A 20,630-nucleotide genomic window follows, 5' to 3' on the forward strand; every position below is an offset into this window, starting at 1 on the left:
GTCTTAAACTGATTTGGGCACTTGCTCATGTGGCTTACATTTTAGATGTGTATCAGATAGGCAGTTAAAGAGTAGAGAAAGCTGCTGTTTTGAACATGGAAGGCAACAACTCATACATAGGGCATTTTTGATCATGTTTATCTGTCTCCTTTTTGTAAAACCAGTCTATTATGGTGTGGTGTTATAGTTTATGTTTCCCTCTGGAGGCTATTTCTCTATTTTCCTACTTGGTAATCAGGCTAGGTTTGGATGCAGAAAATTATCAGGCATTTCCTTTTTCTCAACTATGATTAGGTTGTTCCCTGGTATTATTTTTGAGGCCAAGGCTCCCTTCTGAACAACAACCAAAAAAGAACAAAAGGGAACAGAACATGGACACCTGTGCCATGGAAACTGTCTCTTTGGCTAGGGAACATCTCCCAGATTCTGGAGCCTCTGTCTTTGGCTAAGTGATGTCTCCCAGATTCTGGAGCCTATAGTGGTCAGCAGTTTCCATCCCTCCTTCCATGATCTCTGGACTTAACTGCTGCCTTACCAGCACGGTAATAACTTCTCTCCTCCTTCATGAGTGGCCATGAAAAAGGTGCAAGCCTTTAGACTAACTACCCTTTCTGTGTGACTTGTTAACCTGGAAGCCCATGAAATTCTTAGATGCCTTTCTTATAATGAATCTTAGTCTGTCTATGCTGAGCCTATCATTAGTTAATAAATTTTGGTGGGGGTACTGGAAGGGGCAATTGGGCCTCACTCAGAATGAAGGATACTAACTTCTTGATAACTATTTAGTTTAAGGGAGGATATTTGCCATCGAGCTGTGCCTTTAAAAACTTTCTTACATGTTCCCTTTGTCCTTTTGGGTCTTCATACTCATAGAAACATGATTTCATATTATGCTCCTCAATTAAAGTGGGAAGAAAGCCCATTAGTGTTCTGGGTGATATCCCCAATAGAGAAAGTAAATAATTTGGCTCTGTGAACTAGGAGAGATAAAGGATAGTTTACTCTAATAAAATGAAACAGAACTTCTGTTCTTTTTCCTACCAGATAAAGGGAATACAGAAGAAAAAAAATAATCTCTTGAGGGTCTAGGGAAGGCAGTCTAATTATGAAGTTATATTACAGTAATCTTGCCTAATGGATCCCTGTTTAAGAGGCAGACACCAGGTAGAAGTATTTTTGAAGAGGGAGAGACTGCTTAGCTCATGCTCTGGGGACTAATGAATGGGTCACCTCTTTCCCAAAGACCTCAGATCAGACTAAGACTTAATCTCAGATCCAAGATTCATCAAATGAGGGTGCCCTCCACCATGGGGCCAAGTCAATCAGTAACAGAAAGAACAGACGGTGGTTGATATTTGGTACCCTTTAGGGCTGTTGGGGTCAGACTCTGGACCTGAGATCTTCATGCAGCACTGGGGAGTGGCCCTGGTCAGCTGCCTTTAATTGTCTGAAGCCTTCCTCAGTCCCACACACCAACTTTCACCCAGAAGCAAGTCAGGACTGACATTCCCAATTGGGTGAAGGAGGAGATCTGTACAGTTGGCAATAGCTGGGGCAAGGTCTATCAATCATGTCGGACACTGAATCAATGGTTCAGGTGGCCACTTGTCCATCCATGAGATAGATCCATGTCAGCCATCATTACTGTTTATTTTACTTAAAAAAAAAATCTTTTAAAGGAAAAGATCTCTTTCTTTTTCCTTTAGACCCAAGAGAGTTTGAGAGTTAGCCATTGAAAAGCTGCTTAAGACAACATCTTTGAATAATTAGCCTTTTTTGGGGTACCGGGGATTAAACTCAGGGGCACTCAACCACTGAGCCATATCCCCAGCACCCATGCCTCTTTTTTTGTATTTTATTTAGAGACAGGGTCTCACTGAGTTGCTTAGTACCTCCTATTTCTAGGGCTGGCTTTGAACTCACGATCCTCCTGGCTCAGCCTCCCGAGGTGACAGGATTACAGGCGTGTGCCACCTCCTGTGGCTTAATTAGCCCCACCTTTTTTTTACAGGCAGTTTGAGGGAAGGGGGAAACCAGATAGTCAGATCTCTATCTATTTTTCCCATTTACAGAACAAACCTCCATTCTCTAATTTATATTGGGACCAAGTCGTTACAGGACAAAAAAATTGATTTAAGTCCTCTGTCTTAAACTAATTTCAATTACTTAATATGCACCCAAGGGGTGAGTTCTCAGGGATATACCCTAAATTACCCATAACCTTCAATGTGGTTTTCTGGAAAGAAAACAGGACTTGAGGTAGTCTTTGAGTTCCCAACCAGGATCAAACTTTTTAAAAAGTCTGTCCCATACTTTATCTTTGGGGTATATTTTGTGTCTATCAGGACCAGACCTTCAAGTCTGTCCCAAATTGTCTGCAAATTATCAGCAGTATGAATGTCCTTGTTCCTGTTATGCAGTTTTCAGGGTACTTTATAACCCCTACCTACACCTCAAGAAAAAAAAGAAAAAAATCCAAAAAAGAACATCCCTAAAATCCAAATAATCTAGGTGCACTTAAGAATTTAGAATATCTTATTATTTAAATAGCAAGGACACAAAAACCTTGTAGAGAGCTTAGAGGCACTTTGAGATAAGACAAAGTCAGGTAAGTTTTAATTAAAAATTTGTTCATGTAACAGGGGCCTGCTTTATGTTTGGAACATAACCCTCACTGTTCTGAAAATTGCAGCTCATTTTAAAACTGACATTTTTCTTTTTTCTTCCTCCCTAATTAAGGGGGAAGTGAGATTAACTATTTCCCTCCCCCAACTGAGTTATCTGACCACGGTAGGAATGAAGGAATTTAGACTTTAGAGCTGGTGCCTGCAGGCCTAAGAAACTGTTATCTCTCAAGGCTACAGGTAAATCATGACTCCTGACAGGGCACAGACTTTGCATGACCTCTTTACAAGTCCCTTGTTTACCTGATAGAATTACAGCCCCTAGATAGAATAATTTAGCTGGTGCATGTAAGTGAGACCTGTACAAAGATATTTTAAAAAAGGGAGTGAGGTCAAGAGGTCTCCCTCAGAATTTGAGTTTTAGCTGAAACTTAAGACTGAGAGATTTATAGCAGAATCTTAGAGTCAGATTGGCCACTAAGTGTATTGGGTCTGACTGTGGTGATTAATGGAGGTAGCTTCTTTTTCACATCAAGGTTAAGTCCTTCCAACAATGTGTCTCAGGTAAATCAAAATGAAGGGGTACTCAAGACACTGGGAGACCAATCCCTCTTATGCATTTTCCAGATAAGCAATTTGTGTTCCCTCTGACCCACCAGGAACAAGGTATGTTGGCCTCAGGGACTCTCCTATCATAGATGCTTTTTTTGTTGTTCTTTTTATTTAATTTTTTTAAACTTTTTTTTTTTAAGAGAGAGAGAGAATTTTAATATTTATTTTTTAGTTTTCGGTGGACACAACATCTTTGTTTGTATGTGGTGCTGAGGATCGAACCCAGGCCGCACGCATGCCAGGCAAGCACGCTACCACTTGAGCCACATCCCCAGCCCTTGTTGTTCTTTTTAGATACACGTGACAGTAGAGTATATTTTGACATATCACACATACATGGAGTATAACTTCCCATTCTTGGTCATGTATTCATATATGAACATAGGAAAGTTACGTCCAATTCATTCTACTGTCTTTCTTAGGTGCTTTTATAAATAAGCATTCATCTTCTTAAGGGAGAAAAGGGCTTTAGTCCAAGGAAAGGAGGAAGAAAAAAAGTAAGAACATACTTGTTTAAGTCCCACAGAGGCTGAGAAATCTATATTCCCACTATGCAGCATGAGGGAGAGAAAGGGCTTTAAAAATGACCACTGATCTCCTTCACAGTTTTAGAGTTCGGACTCTCACCAGATCCCTAGGATGGCCTCAGCCGTCATCTTAGTGCCACCTGAATTTACATGGCCTTTTTTTCCAGTCACCCAAGAAAGGGGATGGCAAATGAGGTAGATGGAGATTATGTTCTTTGATCTTTGAAAGTTGAGGGGAGGGTGTTATAGCTACAGTAACTAACAGAATAAGTCATAGTCAAGACAGAAAATATTTGTTAATACAAAATCAGTGCCTCACATTGAGTGCCAAGAGATGTCACAGGAGAAGAGATGTCTTTGGAGAAGTGTCCAAGGAGTTCCCAGAAGAGAGGGGGACGACTCAGGACCAGAGAGTGTCTTGGCATACTTGACAGAAAAAAATTTCATCATGAGTCAGGCAGAGGCATAGAGAGAGGTTTATTTAGGAAGATAGATACACATTCAAGGGTGAATGTGGGCTATCTCAAGAGAAAGCATGAGCTGGGGTTGTAGCTCAGTGGTAGAGCACTTGCCTAGCATGTGTGAGGCACTGGGTTTGATTCTTAGCACTGCATATAAATAAACAAATTTTAAAAATAAAGGTCCATTAACTACTAAAAATTTTTGTTTCAATTTTTTAGCTGTTGATAGACTTTTATTTATTTATACGTGGTGCTGAGAGTCAAACCCAGTGCCTCATACATGCCAGGCAAGTGCGCTACTGCTGAGCCCCAGCCCTAGCTCCTAAATTTTTTTTTAAATATTAGAAAAATAACTGAGAAGCAGCTCTGATGTGGGCTGAAGGTTTAATATTTATGGAAGGGATATATCAGGGGCCAGACTGAAGGGGGATCCAGAGTGGAACTACACAATTTCATGCCAGTTTTCTCTGCACTTGCAAATTTTCCTCATTTTGCAAGGGCATGTTGCTCAAGATTTACAACTATGTTTTCTAACATCTCAATGTCTTGTGGGTGTTTCCTTTAAGATTCAATATTTCTCTCTCTTTATCCTAAATCCCTATCTCAATTTCATTTGCAAATAATAATTTTAAACATCTAAATCTCTTGCCTATGGATTGGTTGGTACCTTATTGGTTAGTACTTTAAAATAGTGGTGACATCCAACTGGAGGTATAGCTCAGTCGTAGGACACTTGTACAGCATATATGAGTCACTGGATTTCACCCCCAGCACCACGAAAACAACAACATAATAAACCATAAAAATAAATTTATATTGGTGATACAGCTACAAGGCCATCTTTTTTTATTTCACTTGCCCTGAGTAAGAACTAAGAGTATATTTCCATGGCTTTATGTTGTTTTGTTTTCCAGGAAAATTTTATCTTAAAGAGTATTTAAAAGTGCATGCCTGTAATCCCAGCAGCTCATGAGGCTAGGGCAGGAGGATAGCAAGTTCAAAGCCAGTTTGAGCAACTTAGTGAGACCATGTCTCTAAATAAAATATAAAAAAGGATTGGGGATGTGACTCAGTGGTAGAGCACCCCTGGGTTTAATCCCTAGTACTGCCAAAAATAATGATAATGATGATGATGATGATGATGATGATGATGATGATGATAGATGTTGAGTTTTGTCAAATCTGTCAAATAACTTTTTGTGAAGTGTGATTTTTTTTAAATTATTTTTATTTTGGGGGGTACCAGGCATTGAACTCAGGGGCACTTGGCCACAGAGTCACATCCCAACACTTTTTTGTATTTTATTTAGAGACAGGGTCCCACTGAGTTGCTTAGTGCCTCACTTTTGCTGCGGTTGGCTTTGAACTTATGATTCTCCTGCCTCAGCCTCCCAAGCCACTGGGATTACAGTTGTGAGCCACCATGCTCATCATGAAGTGTGATTTTAATACTTTATTTTCACAGGATTTATTTCTTAGATCTATTAACATACTCAATTACATTAAGCCATCATTACATTCTTAGCATAAATCTATTTGTTCCTGGTGTATCATTCTTTAAAAGTACCGTAGACTCTATAATATTTTATTAAGGATTTTTTCCATTGATACTAGGAGTAAGTTTGGCAGGTAGCTTACTTCTTATGGTCTAGTCATATCTTTGTCGTGTTTTGGCTTGATTTTTAGATTTGCATCATTAAAAATGTGAAAGATTATCTTTTGTGCTCTGGAACAGTTTAAATAATGGTAAATTTAGCTGTTCTTTTGAGGTTTGCAGATTTCACTTTTAATATTATATAGGCTTGGTAATGTTTTGGGAGAATTCTTTGACACTATATGACAACTGGTTTGTTCAAGATTTACTGAAGATTTTGAAGAACTAAGTGACATGAACTTATCTGAGTAAAATCACGAAAAACTGAAATATATGGATCAATGTAGGGAGCCACATTGAATGACCACGCCTTCCAGTCCTGATGCCTCGGGCCCTGGCCAACCATTGCTTTTGTTGTGGCCTTGTCTGAGGCCTGCTGGAATAGCAAGGAGGTCTTCTTTGTGGGGTGTGCCCTTAGGGTTGAGTTAACTCACCAGTTCCCTGGTACTACTGCCCATTCTGCCGTTTTTTGGATAGAACTTTCTAAGAACAAGAGTCCCCCCCCAATAAAAACCCATTTCTGAACGTGTTCCCTCTTTCTCATCAGCCTCTTGGATTTTCTCTTGCTCTCCCTTTTGGGGAGTCTGAGGCTAAGAGCTGGGGAAGCTGCCCTGAAGCTTATATAAAGGTAAATTGTGTCTATGTTTTGTTTTGTGTCTCTGCAAATTCACACGAGCGATCTTAATTCAGCTTTTTTGCTGAGTTACCCACACTGGTTGGGGGTGGCAGATCAATATTTCATAATAATATTTAGCTTTATACAATTATAATGTTAATCCCATTTAGGGTCATTTTTTTTTTTCCAGAAAACTCTTCTTTAATATTTAATGCTACCGGGGCTGGGATTGTGGTTCAGTGGTAGAGCTCTCGTCTAGCATGTGCAAGGCCCTGGGTTCAATCCTCAGCATCACATAAAAATAAATAATAAATAAATAAACAAAATAAAGGTATTGTGTCCAGCTACTTCTAAAAAATAAATATTAAAAAAATATTTAATGCTACCATAATAAAATCATCAATAGAAGGCCAGGCATGGTGGTGTCTGCCTATACTCCCAGCTATTTGGCAGGCTGAGGTAGAAGGAGTGTAAGTTCAACTCCAGTCTGGACAACTTAGACTCTGTCTCAAAAACAAACAAATGACAAACAAATGGCAACAAAAGTCACCAACAGATGTAAAAGGAATAAAATATTGACCGATTATAGGTTCTCTAACAAGGATGGCTGGGTGAAGATAATTCTAATACTATGTGTAAGAGAAGTATTATAGTAATATAAGCTATTTTTGAATAAAACAAGTTTTGTAGAATCATTTGTGAAGGAAGATTTTTGTATTTAAATGCTAAAATATAGTTCTAGGATTGTGTTACCATATGATCAGTGAAATATACAAAAGAAGGGATGATGGTGAGGATGTAAAACTAGGCCAGATGATACTGAGACATCTCATTTCTTTAGATATTGAGGAAAATCCTCAAAGATACTAAATGTGATTTATTACTAGATAGGCTCATTTGATTCATCAACATTTTAAATGTTTAGTGCAGTGTAGATATACATAATGTTGTACTATACCTTAGCATTATATACTATAATATATACCTAGTATATCCTACAGTACTATAACAACTAAAATGAATCTCATTTTGACATAATTATATATGCCTCTTTTTTTATACCTTTTTTAAAATTTATTTTTATGTGGTGCTGAGGATCAAACCCAGGGCCACGCGACCTAGGCAAGCGCTCTACCACTAAGCCACAACCCCAGCCCTTGACATAATTACATATGTATGGAATAAAATTTGCTCCACTTTAGTCCCCATTTCCTTCTGCTCCTCCCTCTCCCAGTCTCATTCCTCTAGTCATTTTCCTTCTATTTACTTACAGTTCTTTAAAATTAGCACTTCAAAGATATACCAAAAAGTGAAGTTTACTGTGGTCTATTCATATATGTACATAGCATAATTTGGTCAATTTCATCCCACCATTCCTGAACCCTTTTCCTGTCTCTTCTTCATCTACATTAAAAAAAAAAATTATAGTTTTAGACTAACACAATGCCTTTATTTTATTTGTTTATTTTTACATGGTGCTAAGGATCAAACCCAGTGCCTCACATATGCTAAGCAAGTGTTCTGCCACTGAGCTACAGCCCCAGCCCCACCCTTATCTACATTTTTTGAATATTAGCTATTTATCGTTGGGCCCAAGGTGTGGGAGATGGAAGGATACAAAGATGGAGAAGCCGTAATTCCTATCTCGAAGTCTATTCAGAGATAGTCACACCACATGAAAAGATGATTATGTAGTATGATGTAGAAATAACAATTATGGCATTTGTACAAAGTGTACAGAAGAGGAGTCAGGATAGGGTATAGTTAGGTACAGATTCTGAGAATCTGGACCCTTGAATTGTCTCTCAAAGAACCAGTAAGACAGGGAAGTCAGAGAGTATAGCAGAACAAAGAAAGGCAGTTGAACACAGAATAAAGGAGATGTTGCTAAAGATGAGACTGGAGGGTCTGGGGCTGTAGCTCTGTGGTAGAGTATTTGCCTACCATGTGTAAAGCCCTGGATTTGATCCTCAACACACATAAAAATAAATAAATAAAATAAAGGAGAAAGCAGGAGGATTGCAAGTTCAAAGCCAGCCTCAGCAAAAGCAAGGCACTAAGCAACTCAGTGAGACCCTGTCTCTAAATAAAATACAAAATAGGACTGGGAAGGTGGCTCAATGGTTTAGTGTCCTTAGTTCAATCCCTGGTACCAAAAAAAAAAAAAAAAAAAAAAAAAGAGCGGGGGAGAGAGACTGAAAGATAAGCCAGATAAAAGAGAATCCTAAATGGCATGTATTTCATGCTGTACATTGTAGAGGATAAACCAAATAATTCTTAGCAAGGGAATTAAAATGCCAATAATATGGAAGATGGATTTAAAGAGAATAAAGCTTTACTCAGAAGCATAAGCAGGACCAGATGGCATCCACCTAAAAGTTTTGAAGAAATATAAAGATGAGAGTGGAATTACCAGTCAAATATTTCCTACTCACTTGCAGAATTTCTATTTAGGGAAATATTTCAACAGCATAATTCCATGCCATCCATGTCAGACCAGTTGGTAGAATTAGTAAAGAAAAACTGCACTCTTGAAATAGTAAAAACTGACAGACTAAAGGAAACAATTTTTGTCTAATCTAGGATTGTTTAAGGAAATATTTCAGGGCTGGGGATGTGGCTCAAGCGGTATCGCACCCGCCTGGCATGCGTGCGGCCTGGGTTCGATCCTCAGCACCACATACAAACAAAGATGTTGTGTCTGCCGATAACTAAAAAAAAATAAATATTAAAATTCTCTCTCTCTCTCTCTCCCCCCCTTTTAAAAAAAAGAGAACTATTTCATAGTTGAGGAGAAATTTATGATAAATAATTTAGACTTGTTATGTACCTACAGGGCTTATAAAGCATCTACAATAAATAGAAACTTTATATTATTCATTTAAGGTGCAGATGGGGAATTGGGTTCATCCTATCTGCCCAAGTTACACAACTAGTAAGTGGCAGAACTGGATTTTAAAAATCCCTTTTCTGGGCTGGGGTTGTGGCTCAGTAGCAGAGCACTTGCCTAGCACATGGGAGGCCCTGGGTTTCATCCTCAGCACCACATAAAAATAAGTAAATAAAATAAAGGTATTGTAAAAAAAAAAAAAAAAAAGACAAAGAAAAAGACTCTGATGTGAAAAAGAGGCTTATTAGAAAATTAAAATATAATTAATTATTAAATGATCCATATATAGTAGGTTCCAAAGTATTAACCCACAAAGAGACCTAAGAGCTAAAAGTTACTTTATAGAGATTAAAAAAAAAAACCTCAGATAAATCTTACTGATTCACCTGAGTGAATATATATATATATATATATATATATATATATATATATATATATATATTCAGAAAAATCTTTGATAGGTCTATATCACCAAAAAAATAACAACTCCTTGATATACCTTTGAAGATCTTTAATAATCCAACCATTCTAGTCTCATTTTTTGTTATAATCCTTTCATCACATATCTATGGTCTAAAAAATCTCAGAGTATTTACCACTGAAAAAATGTAGCTTTCATTTTTGAGCCTTTATAACATTCCTTCAACCTGGATTCCCCTTATTCCGTTCTTCACTGTTCTGTTTTCCAAACTTCCAAGATTTCCCTCAGCTTCTGTTTAAATATAGATTCCTAAAACATACTAACAAATTTTTTATTCAAAAGGTTTGGGGTAGTCCCTCAAATAATTTAGTCCAGGTGTCAGGATCCACACTTCAAGAAATATTATTTTTGCAGTCAGGTGTGATGGCCTATAATCCTAGTAATTCGGGAGGTTAAGGAAGGAGGATAGCAAGTTCAAGGCCAACTTCAGCAATTTAGTAAAACCCTCAGCATCTTAGCAAAACCCTTTCTCAAAAATTTTAAAAATAAAAAGGGCTGGTGAATTAGCTCAGTGGTAGAGGGCTCCTGAATTCAGTCCCCAGTAACACAACACACACACACACACACACACACACAAACACAAACACACACACAAAACACACACACACACACACGTTATTGTAGAAATAGAAGATCTGGGTTTGCTTCCCAAATCTGCTATTTATTAATTTTGCAACTTTAGAAAAATTGCTTAACTTTAAAGAGATTCTTTTTCTCTCCTGTAGAATGGGAATGGCAAGACTCATCTGCTTAGGAAACCAAATGTGGTGGTGTACATTATAGAGAGAGGGGGAAAGACAGAGACAGAAGGAAGAATATTTTTTATGACTAATCTTCAAGATCCTATTTAAGCTGGGTGGGGTGGCAACATGCCTGTAATCCTGTTACTAAAAGTTGAGGCAGGAGGATCATTGAGGCAATGTATCGAGACCCTGTCTCAAAATAAAAATAAAAAGGCTCGGGGATGTAGCTCAGTGGTAGAACACCTCTGGGTTCATCCCCAGCATCACCAAAAAAAAAAAAGAAGATCCTTTTTGACACCTTCCAATAAAGCCTTCTTTATTTCTCTTGTCAAAATTGTTTACTTTTTGCTTTTATTTCTCAGTTAATTTATATTCTCCTATTCTGGGTTGTAAATGCTTTGAAGACATGGACATTGCCTTTTTCATAATTGTGTTATATATACCTCCTATGTGTAAGATACATATGAACACTAAAAAAATAAGTATTTTGTTTCCTAGGGTAATTTTTATTACAAATAGGCATATTAAAATTTTTACATATTGAAATAATATTAAGCAACACTATTATAACACTAGAAAACTCTGTGATGAGTTCATGCAAATTTTATAGCCATATGGATTTCTGAAAGTTTATTCATATAGGGAACTAGATTAAGGTCTTATTAAATAAGCCCCCCATCTCATTCCGTACCTCTCTACTTACTAGACGTGATGAGAGTTCAAGGAAACTGAGCACAGGTTTGCTGAATTAGGCTCAGTAACTATATCAATCTAATTCTTATTAATTTTTTCAAGATACAACATAATTAAGCAATTAAAAACTATCCAAAACACTGGGAAAGATTATGAGATGCAAAACCTCTACATCATGCTGAGCAGAATTGATGACTACCAGAAAAAGGTGATGCAGGTCTGGACTGAGAAGCAGAAGTCTCTAGAGCAGAAACGAAGTCGGTGCCTGAAGAACATGATGTCCTTATTTAGCCAGGTAACCTGTTTTCCATTCTCTCTCTCTCTCTCCAGTGTGTTGTAAACAAGAATAAAACTGGTAATCTTTGAAAACAACATTTACCTGAAAGCACCATGTATATCAGTTTCCTCAGGCTGCTGTAACAAATTACTTCAAACTTGATAATTTAAAACAGGAATGTATTTACTCATAGCTCTAGAGGCTAGAAATTCTTGAGGTCAAAGTGTCATATGGTTGGTTCTTTCTGCAGGCTCTGAGGGAGAAACCTGCTCCATGCCTCTCCCCTAGATTGTGGTGGCTGTGAGCAATCATTGATATTCCTTATCTTATAGACACATAATTCCAATCTCTGCCTTCAGATGGCCTTCTTCCCAGTGTGTCTTCTGACTCTTATAAAATCATGTCAGGGCTGGGGATATAGCTCAGTTGGTAGAGTGCTTGCCTCATATGCATAAGGCCCTGGGTTCAATCCCCAGCAACACACACACACACACACACATACACACACATCATTAGATTTAGGACACACCCAATTAATCCAGGATGATCTAATTTTGAGATTCTTAATTACATCTGCAAAAGATACTTATTCCAAATAAAGACACATTTGTAGATTCTGGGTGGACATATATCTTGAGACCATCTAACCCACTATCCCAATTTAGAAGTTCAGTGAATACTTGACAATAGGAATACTTGCTGGATCTCTAGATGACAAAAAGATGAGAATAGGAGAGATTTCCTGAAATGCTCAATTGTTTCCTAGTCAATACACATTCATCAGCCTATAGATTGCCTCTTGAAGTCATTGCTTTCTATATGATTCCGAGTGGTTACTTTTCTACTCAAAACTATCAGGAAACCAATTTTAATAAATTTACAAAGAAGATAAAGGTTTAACTTACTTACATAGCACCAGATGCAGAAGATTCTATACTCTTGCATCTTACTCATTATGTGCCAAAAATCCTTTTGATAACAATCAATATGCTTTGGGGCATGACTATGACCTTCCAAAAGGTTCTTTGTCCTGAGATTATGTGCTTGGAAATTCTTAGCATTCTTAGCACAATGTTCCTGGAGTTCTACGAATATTTTTATATGTATATATCCTTTTCTTTCATTAATTTTAGCGGGGTGATTACTTTAGCCAGGCATGGTGGCACACACCTGTAATCCCAGTGTCTCAGGGGCCTGAGGCAGGAGGATGGCAACATTCAAAGCCAGCCTTAGTAAGACTGTCTCTCAAAAAGTAAAAAGAGCTGGGGATATAGTTCAATGGTTAAGCGCTCCTGGGTTCAATCCCAAATACCAAAATGAAAACAAAAACAAAATATTGACCCTGGGCATGGTGCTGCAGGCTTATAATCCCAGTGGCTCAGGATTAAAAAAAAATTGCTTTACAAAATGTAAATTATTTGGAAAATGGAAGGTATAGTGAGACTTCCCATCATAGCTGATCCAAATCAAATATTCTAAATTTTCCAGAAGGACTAATTTTAAATATTATAGTTCTTTGTTTAAAAAATGAATATAGCCCAAGTTTTGATTTGGCAAATATGGTTAGCCTACATGGAGTAAAGCAAGATAGGTTGGCAGTAACATGAATTTTCTAACAAGAATCACACAATGTCTAAGGCATTTCAGAGGATGAATAAGGATCTGAGGTAATTAACATCAGAATCCACATGATATGAGGTATGAGTATCAAGGCATAAAGAAGAGACAGGAACTAAAGCAAAAGTATTAAGAGGGTAGATTATAAATAAATACCTTGACTGAATCAGGATGGTGATTAAGAGGGTTAGCTCTAGTCAGGCACAGTGGTCCAGCCTGTAATCCCATCAGCTCAGGAGGCTAAGACAGGATAATTGCCAAGTTCAAAGCCAACCTCAGCAAAAGCGAGGTACTAAGCAACTCAGTGAGACCCTGTCTCTGAATAAAATACAAAATAGAATTGGGGATGTGGCTCAGTGGTCGAGTGCCCCTGAGTTCAATCCCTGATTAAACCCCTCCCCCCAAAAAGAGGGTTAACTCTGCTATTAGACTGGGTTCAACTCTGTTTTGCTACTACTAGCTAAGTGACTTTGGACAACTTGAGTTTTCTGAGCCTCAGATTCTCCATATGTAAGACTTGGATAATGATAGTACTTACCTCATAAATTTTTTATAAATACCAAATGAGCTGATATATGGAATGTACTTATCTCAGTGTCTGGCATTCAGTAAGTATTCACTAAATGTTAGTTAGCTATCATTACATTTGAATATGCATCACAATTTATAAAGTGCTTCCATGTATGTTATACAATTCTCATAGCAATCCTATGTTATCACCCCTGTTTTAGAAAAAGAGGGGCTGGGGTTGTGGCTCAGAGGTAGAGTGCTCACCCAGCATGTGTAAGGCACTGGTTTCGATCCTCAGCACCACATAAATATAAAATAAAGATATTGTGTCCACCTATAACTAAAAATAAATATTAAAAAAAAGAAATAAGAAAAAGAGGTACAGATAAATTAAGCAAGTAATCCAAAGTCTCACAGCCTGGAAATGAGAGGACTAGGATTAGCACTTAAGTAGCATCAAGGTTTTTATATAACATAGCTGCCGTCTCTGAAATTGTGTATGTTGAAGATAGGGTGGAGGAGGAAGAGGCTTTGCAAATCCAAAGGAAAGAAGTACTCATAGTTTAGTCTAAGGTAAGTTTAGAAGACCTTCTTAAAATTCTGGCCTTTTCATCCCATGATTCCTTTTTTTTTTTAAACGCTGGATCTAAGCCAAAAGGCTTAGAAGCGATAAGTTGATTCCTTTTTTCTTATGTATTTATTTTCAGCTCCAAGAGAAGTATAAATTGAATCTTAGTCTACCTATCCACTTGATCACTGACAAAAATCAAATACCTACATCTACTGAATTTAGTCAACAGCCATTCCTAGAGTTACTATTTGAAGAGGAAAAAAAGTCTGATGCTTTCAAGAAATTTAGGTATGTGGTAGAAAGACTGATGTTAAATTTTGTTTGGTTGCTCTGTGAAACATAATGCTTTTTTAAAGTTATGCCCAACAGCTTCTGTTTCACTATAATTATGATATGGAACAGGAGTATTAATTTCCTTAGCTAATTTAACAAGAGATTTATTTATGTCTATTTTTACTTAAAAATATTTAACACCTAATTTTGAGTACCTTATAAAATAGCTAAGAAACTAATTATTTTAACCATATCTAATAAGGAAACTTAGAAGCCTTAACCCTTGTTTTTTTTTTTTTTTTTTTTTTTGTCCTTTGCAATAGTAGAAATTGAGGGCTGGGGTTGTGGCTCAGCGGTAGAGCGCTTGCCTAGCATATGTGAGGCCCTGGGTTCGATCCTCAGCACCACATAAAAATAAATAAATAAAATAAAGGTATTGTGTCCAACTAAAAAAATATTAAAAAAAAATAGTGAAAATTGAACACATGGACACTAAGCTACATCCCCAGCCCTTCTTATTTTTTTTTTTTTTTTGAGACAGGGCCTTGCTAGGTTGCTGAGGTTTACCTCAAACTTTTCCTGCGTTAGCCTCCCAAGTAGTAGGATCACATGGCTGTGCCATGCCAGGCAGGAGCTTTGGAAAAAGGAAATGATATATGTGCTCCATACTTCATGACACTAAGAAGGAAGCTTAAAAATGGATTGGTAGGTACAGTCATGGAAATGCAGCTTTGTTAACTACATCAGCATATTCTGTTTTTCTATCCATTTATCTGTCATAGTGGGCATAACTAATGGTCCTCAGTGTAAGGGGAGGGCATAACTGAACGAGGTAGTGGTGAAGAGAAGAGGGGAGAGTAAGTTCATTTTGATTACTATGGAACTCAAAGCATTTGACACTTTCACTTAACGATCTTTGATTTTGCAGACAAGAAGATTGGATGAAAGCCATGTGGCATGCTGATCTGTCTACATCAAGCTACCCAATAACAGAGAAGATGTCAATACATTCACTGTGGGCCCAACTGGGTGGGTACCCAGATATTCCTAGATTGCTACAGTTAGATATTCAGTCTACCTTCAGAAAATCTCTCGCATCCATTCAATCACAGTAAGTAAAGAGTAAATATAGGACTGGGAATACTCTGGAAATTGGACTTGTGTGTGTGTGTGTGTGTGTGTGTGTGTGTATTTGTTTTATACCAGGGATTGAACCCAGGGCATCTTACCACAGAGCTACATCCTCAGCTCTTTTTATTTTTATTTTGAAACAAGGTCTAACAAAGTTGCTTAGGGCCTCACTAAACTGCTGGGGTTGGCTTTAGCAATCCTCCTGTCTTAATCCTCCTGTCACAGCCTCCCAAATTGCTGGGATCACAGGCATGCGACACCACACCCAGCTGGTTATATATCTTTTGTTTCCTTAATTTGACTTTCTCCTGTAGTACCAAAAGTTAAGTTCTTGGTGTGAGTTTAGACTCACACCAGTTAAATGTACATTTACAGGTAAACTCAGCATTAGCTAGTGTTTCTGTTAATAGGCCTGGAGATGTCACCAATAATATCAAACAAATAAACAAACCATTAGTTATAATAACATAAGCCTAATCTAATACTAGATAGGTCCACTTTGAATTCTACCCTTAGGGATTTGTTAATGGAAGTACCAGAAAGACCACTGTAGAATACTTTTATACACATTATGATTCAATGAGAAAATTTTAAATGCAGTTATCATACCTAGATCCAATTTGAGGTAAATTAGTAGAGTTGGTGGTGCACACGTGCAGTCCCAGCAGCTCAGGAAGCTGATGCAGATCAGTTTAGCCTATGAGTTTGGGACCAGCCTAGGCAACAGTGAAATCATGTCTCAAAACAAATACAAAAATAATCTGAGGTAAATTAGGTGCTTATATCCCAGAATACACTAAAGAGTTATAAAGAGTATGTGTAAGGTGATCATGTGGTTCTACATTTCTAAATTCTGTTTAATCAGTTTTTCATAAACCACTGGAAGTCATTCCAATGGAAGCAAGGAGTTTTGGAGTCTGAATTGCCTTTTTTTAGGACAAAGAATTATTTAATGTGCTAAACAAAGAATTTTGAAAATTAAGCCAGGCATAGTGGTGTATGCCTGTAATCCCAGTGGCTCTGGAGGCTGAGGCAGAAGGATCACAAATTCAAAGCCAGCCTCAACAATTTATCGAGTCCCTAAGCAACCTAGCAATACTCTATCTCAGATTAAAAAATAAAAAAGGACTGGGGGTATAGTTCAGTAGTAAAACAGCCCTGGGTTCAATCCCTAGTGCCAAATAAATAAATATCCAGAAAGTTGAGGCTTCTCCCTTCTTTCAACTTAGACCATTCAGTTTATAGTCAAAGGAGGACGTGGACAGCTTCTTTTCTCTTTTCTGGTCTAATGCTTCTGTTCCTTCTTTTCCAGTTTGCTCTTGTGGTTAGTGACCCCTTAGGGATTAGAGTTCTGGGAAGGGAGGGTAGAGAAGGGCAAAGGAAAATTTATTGGGCAATGTTACCGTTACATTTTCTAACATTGCTTTCTGAATGTAGCAGGGTTTTTGTTGTTGTTTTTTGTGGGGTTTTTTTTTTTTTTTTTTTTTTGGTATAAGGGATTGAACCCAAGGGCACTTAACCACTGAGACACATCCCCAGCACTTTTTATTTGAGACAGGGTCTCACTAAGTTGCTTAGGGCCTCACTAAGTCACTAAGGCTGAATGTGGACTTGCGATCCTCTTGCTTCAGCTTCCTGAGTCACTGGGATTACAGGCATGCACCACCATACCTGGCTTGAACATGGAAGATTAAAAAAAATTTTTTTTTTAGTTGTTGATGGATATTTATTTAATTTATTTATTTGTTTATATATAGTGCTGAGAATTAAACCCAGTGCCTCACACATGCTAGGCAAATGCTCTACCACTGAGCTACAATTCCAGCCCTAAATGTGTTAGATTTTTTAAACTGACTCTTTCCACACTATTTTTGGTTCTTTGGAGTTCTTTGGAGATCATCATCACTAGGGGGCTCTCATCTGCAGTTTTATTTGATCTAGGCAAATACACTTCTTTTTCAACTGATTGCTTTTATTTATTCCTTCCTCAGTCCCTGAGAATCCTGAAATACTTTTAGCTTCTCTTTGCTGAGATGTGTTTACAATATTTAGGCAGTCCTCTTGAACAGAAATTAAGACAATTTCACACTATCTCTTGAATATATGTAAATGTGTGGCCCATATCTAATCTATGGAAACCCTCAAGATTTCTTTGTCCAGTAGGTTGAAGTCAGTATAGCAGAAGCCTCTTCGCTTCTGTTGTCAGAGCAGCTAGCCAGTCAAGTGTATTGGTCCTTCTGCAGAGGCCCATGTTAAACTCATGGAGTGGTGGAGGGGTAGAAGTTCTTAATATCCTATTCTCCTTTACTGCTTCATACCTTCAAAGTCCAAGAGTCAATTACCCTGTAAATCCTGATCTAGTGCCTCTCTCTGGAATTTGGTACCTATTGTCCTTATTTAATCTACAATCTCTCTATTGAGATTCTCTAAAACTTCAATATTGCCGTGTTATTTACATACAAAATATGTATAAGGATTTTCTTTCTTTTTTCAGTATTGGAAATTGAATCCAGGAGTGCTTTACCCCTGAGGTACATCCTTAGCACTTTTTACTTTTTGTTTTGAGATGTCTTGCTAAATTGCCCAGGCAGGCCTCAAACTTGCAATCCTTCTGCCTCAGCCTCCCTAGCTGCTTGATTGCAGCCATGAACCACTGTACCCTGTTAAGGATGCTGATTCATAATATGCTTGGGGGGGTGGGGATGGGAGGATTAAATGAACTCTAGATAGGGCAAAGGGGAAAAGGGGAGGGAGGGAAAGAAAGGGAGGGAACATAAGGGTATGAAAGACATTGGAATGTGATGGTCATCATTACCCAAAATGCATGTATGAAGACATGAAGGATGTGACTCTACTTTGTGTACAACCAGAGATATAAAAAATTGTGCTCTCTATATGTAATATGGATTTTAATGCATCCTGGTGTCATATACAACAAATTAAAATTTTTTAAAAAATGAAAAAAAAAGAGTTTCTAACTGGAGTTTAGGTGCCTGGAAACTTCCAAAGTAGGAGATACTGAAAGCAATGAAAAATTATAATACCATGGAAAGGAGAGAGGGAAATTAAAATCTCTTAATTTTTTGCCAGCCCTAAGAAATATTTTATATTTTACTGAAAATAGGACAAATACAGGATATATAAAGTTTAAGATAGCATTTTTTTAGTAATAATGGGCACTATATGATCAATTACTATTTACCATTCTCCCCATTTTTTTTCCTCACTAGAATCTTTTCAAAGTCTTCCCTTTAAAGAGGACAATATTTATTTCATTTTGTGGCAGTTCAAGTACAAATCAAGAGACTTCTTTAGTTATTCTTACCATCCTTCAGGTCTCAGCTTATGCAATTCTCTTTCTGATCTGCCTTTTCCAGTCTCTTCTGTGTGCATCCATTGCCTCTTGTAATAAAAACTATCCTAGCACTTACCATTCTGTGTGGTAAATTCTCTCATTACTTACCTGCTTGATTTTAGATCATATGTTTTGAGACTACATGCCTGACAGGCATAGTAACCAGGCACTGATTTTTTTTTTTTGGTGTGTGTGTGTGTGTGTACACATATATGCTAGGGATTGAACCCGGGGGCATTCTACCACTGAGCTACACCTCAAGTTCTTTTTAGTTATTTATTTAATTTTAAGACAGAGTCTCATTAAATTGCTGAGGCTGGCCTCAAACTAATGATTCTCCTGCCTCCACCTCCAGAGATGGTGGAATTACAAGTGTGCACCAGCACACTCAGCTATAACTAGTCACTGAGATAAAACAGTTGGTAAGAATCTAAGAGAATATGAATGCAGAACCAGGCCAGGTGCCATGGCACACACCTGTAATCCCAGAGGCTCAGGAGGCTGAGGCAGGATCATGAGTTCAAAGCCAGTCTCAGCAAATTTAGCAAGACACTAAGCAACTCAGTGAGACCCTGTCTCTAAATAAAAATACAAAAAATTGTTGGGGATATAACTTAGTGGTTAAGTGCCCCTGGGTTCAATCCCCAGTACAAAAAGAAAGAAAGAAAAATTTTAAAATCCAGAACCAAAATTTTAAAATCCAGAATGTTGCTTTTTTTGTTTTATCTTCTAAAAACCAACAATAGAAAACTCCCCCCAAATTAAAAATGCCTGTTCTTCAAATAACACTGCTAAAAGAATGAAAAGACAACCAATAGAATGGGACAAAATATTTGCAAATCTTATATATACTAAAGGAGCTAGCACTTAGAACTCTCAAGACTCAATAAGAAAACAAACCAACCAATAAGAGAGATCCACCCACACTGGCCTCTGCGGGGCCCAGGCACACAGCAGGCCTGGTCCACCCCTTTCCCAGTGGGGCAGATACTCACCAGAGCCTAACCTCTGGTGCAGGACTGCCCCTTCTGACCAGCAGACTATAGTGGGAGGTCAAGCCCAGGAGCCCAGATCTACCCACACACACCTGTGCTGGACCTAGGAGCACAGCAAGCCCAGTCCACCCCTTCCCAGGGGGGCAGACACCTGATAGAGCCTAGCCTCTGGCGCAGGACAGTCTCTTCCGACCAGCAGACTACCACGGAAGGTCAAACCCAGTGGCCCAGATCTACCCACTCCAACTTATTCAGGTTCCAGATCCAGGATGCAGTAGCATCCATTGTGGGACATCAGCAGGGTCTGGAAGCCCAACATTAAGGTGAGGTACAGACAATCTGCATGAGTACACTACAAGAATATGGGGAAGAAACTGTAATATCTCAGATCCACACTGCAAGAAAGGAAGACGCATAAACAACATGAAAAAACAAGGGAGGAAAGTGCCCCAAACAAACCAGGACAATATAATAACAGAATCTATGTACAGCTAAGTTGATGAAATGTCAGGGAAGGAGTTCAGAAGGTTCATAATTAAAATGATCTGTGAATTAAAGAATGACCTAAATGAGCAAATACAAGCAAAAAAATGATCACTC

At 37.9% G+C, this 20,630-nt stretch overlaps 1 protein-coding gene across 1 annotated transcript in view; it reads left to right on the plus strand.

Moving 5' to 3' along the window:
- The window catches only part of Fam186a (family with sequence similarity 186 member A), a 63,092-nt gene extending 47,428 nt beyond the window's left edge, over positions 1-15,664 (plus strand). Inside the window, exons 11-13 of the mRNA XM_071609281.1 lie at positions 11,404-11,596; positions 14,413-14,564; positions 15,478-15,664. Of these exons, the coding sequence (XP_071465382.1) occupies positions 11,404-11,596; positions 14,413-14,564; positions 15,478-15,664 (532 nt within the window). The remainder of the gene's footprint in view (positions 1-11,403; positions 11,597-14,412; positions 14,565-15,477) is intronic.
- The last annotated feature ends 4,966 nt before the right edge of the window (positions 15,665-20,630 follow it).

Source organism: Marmota flaviventris, chromosome 3 (assembly GCF_047511675.1).
Source record: "Marmota flaviventris isolate mMarFla1 chromosome 3, mMarFla1.hap1, whole genome shotgun sequence".
Taxonomy (NCBI): Eukaryota; Metazoa; Chordata; class Mammalia; order Rodentia; family Sciuridae; genus Marmota; species Marmota flaviventris.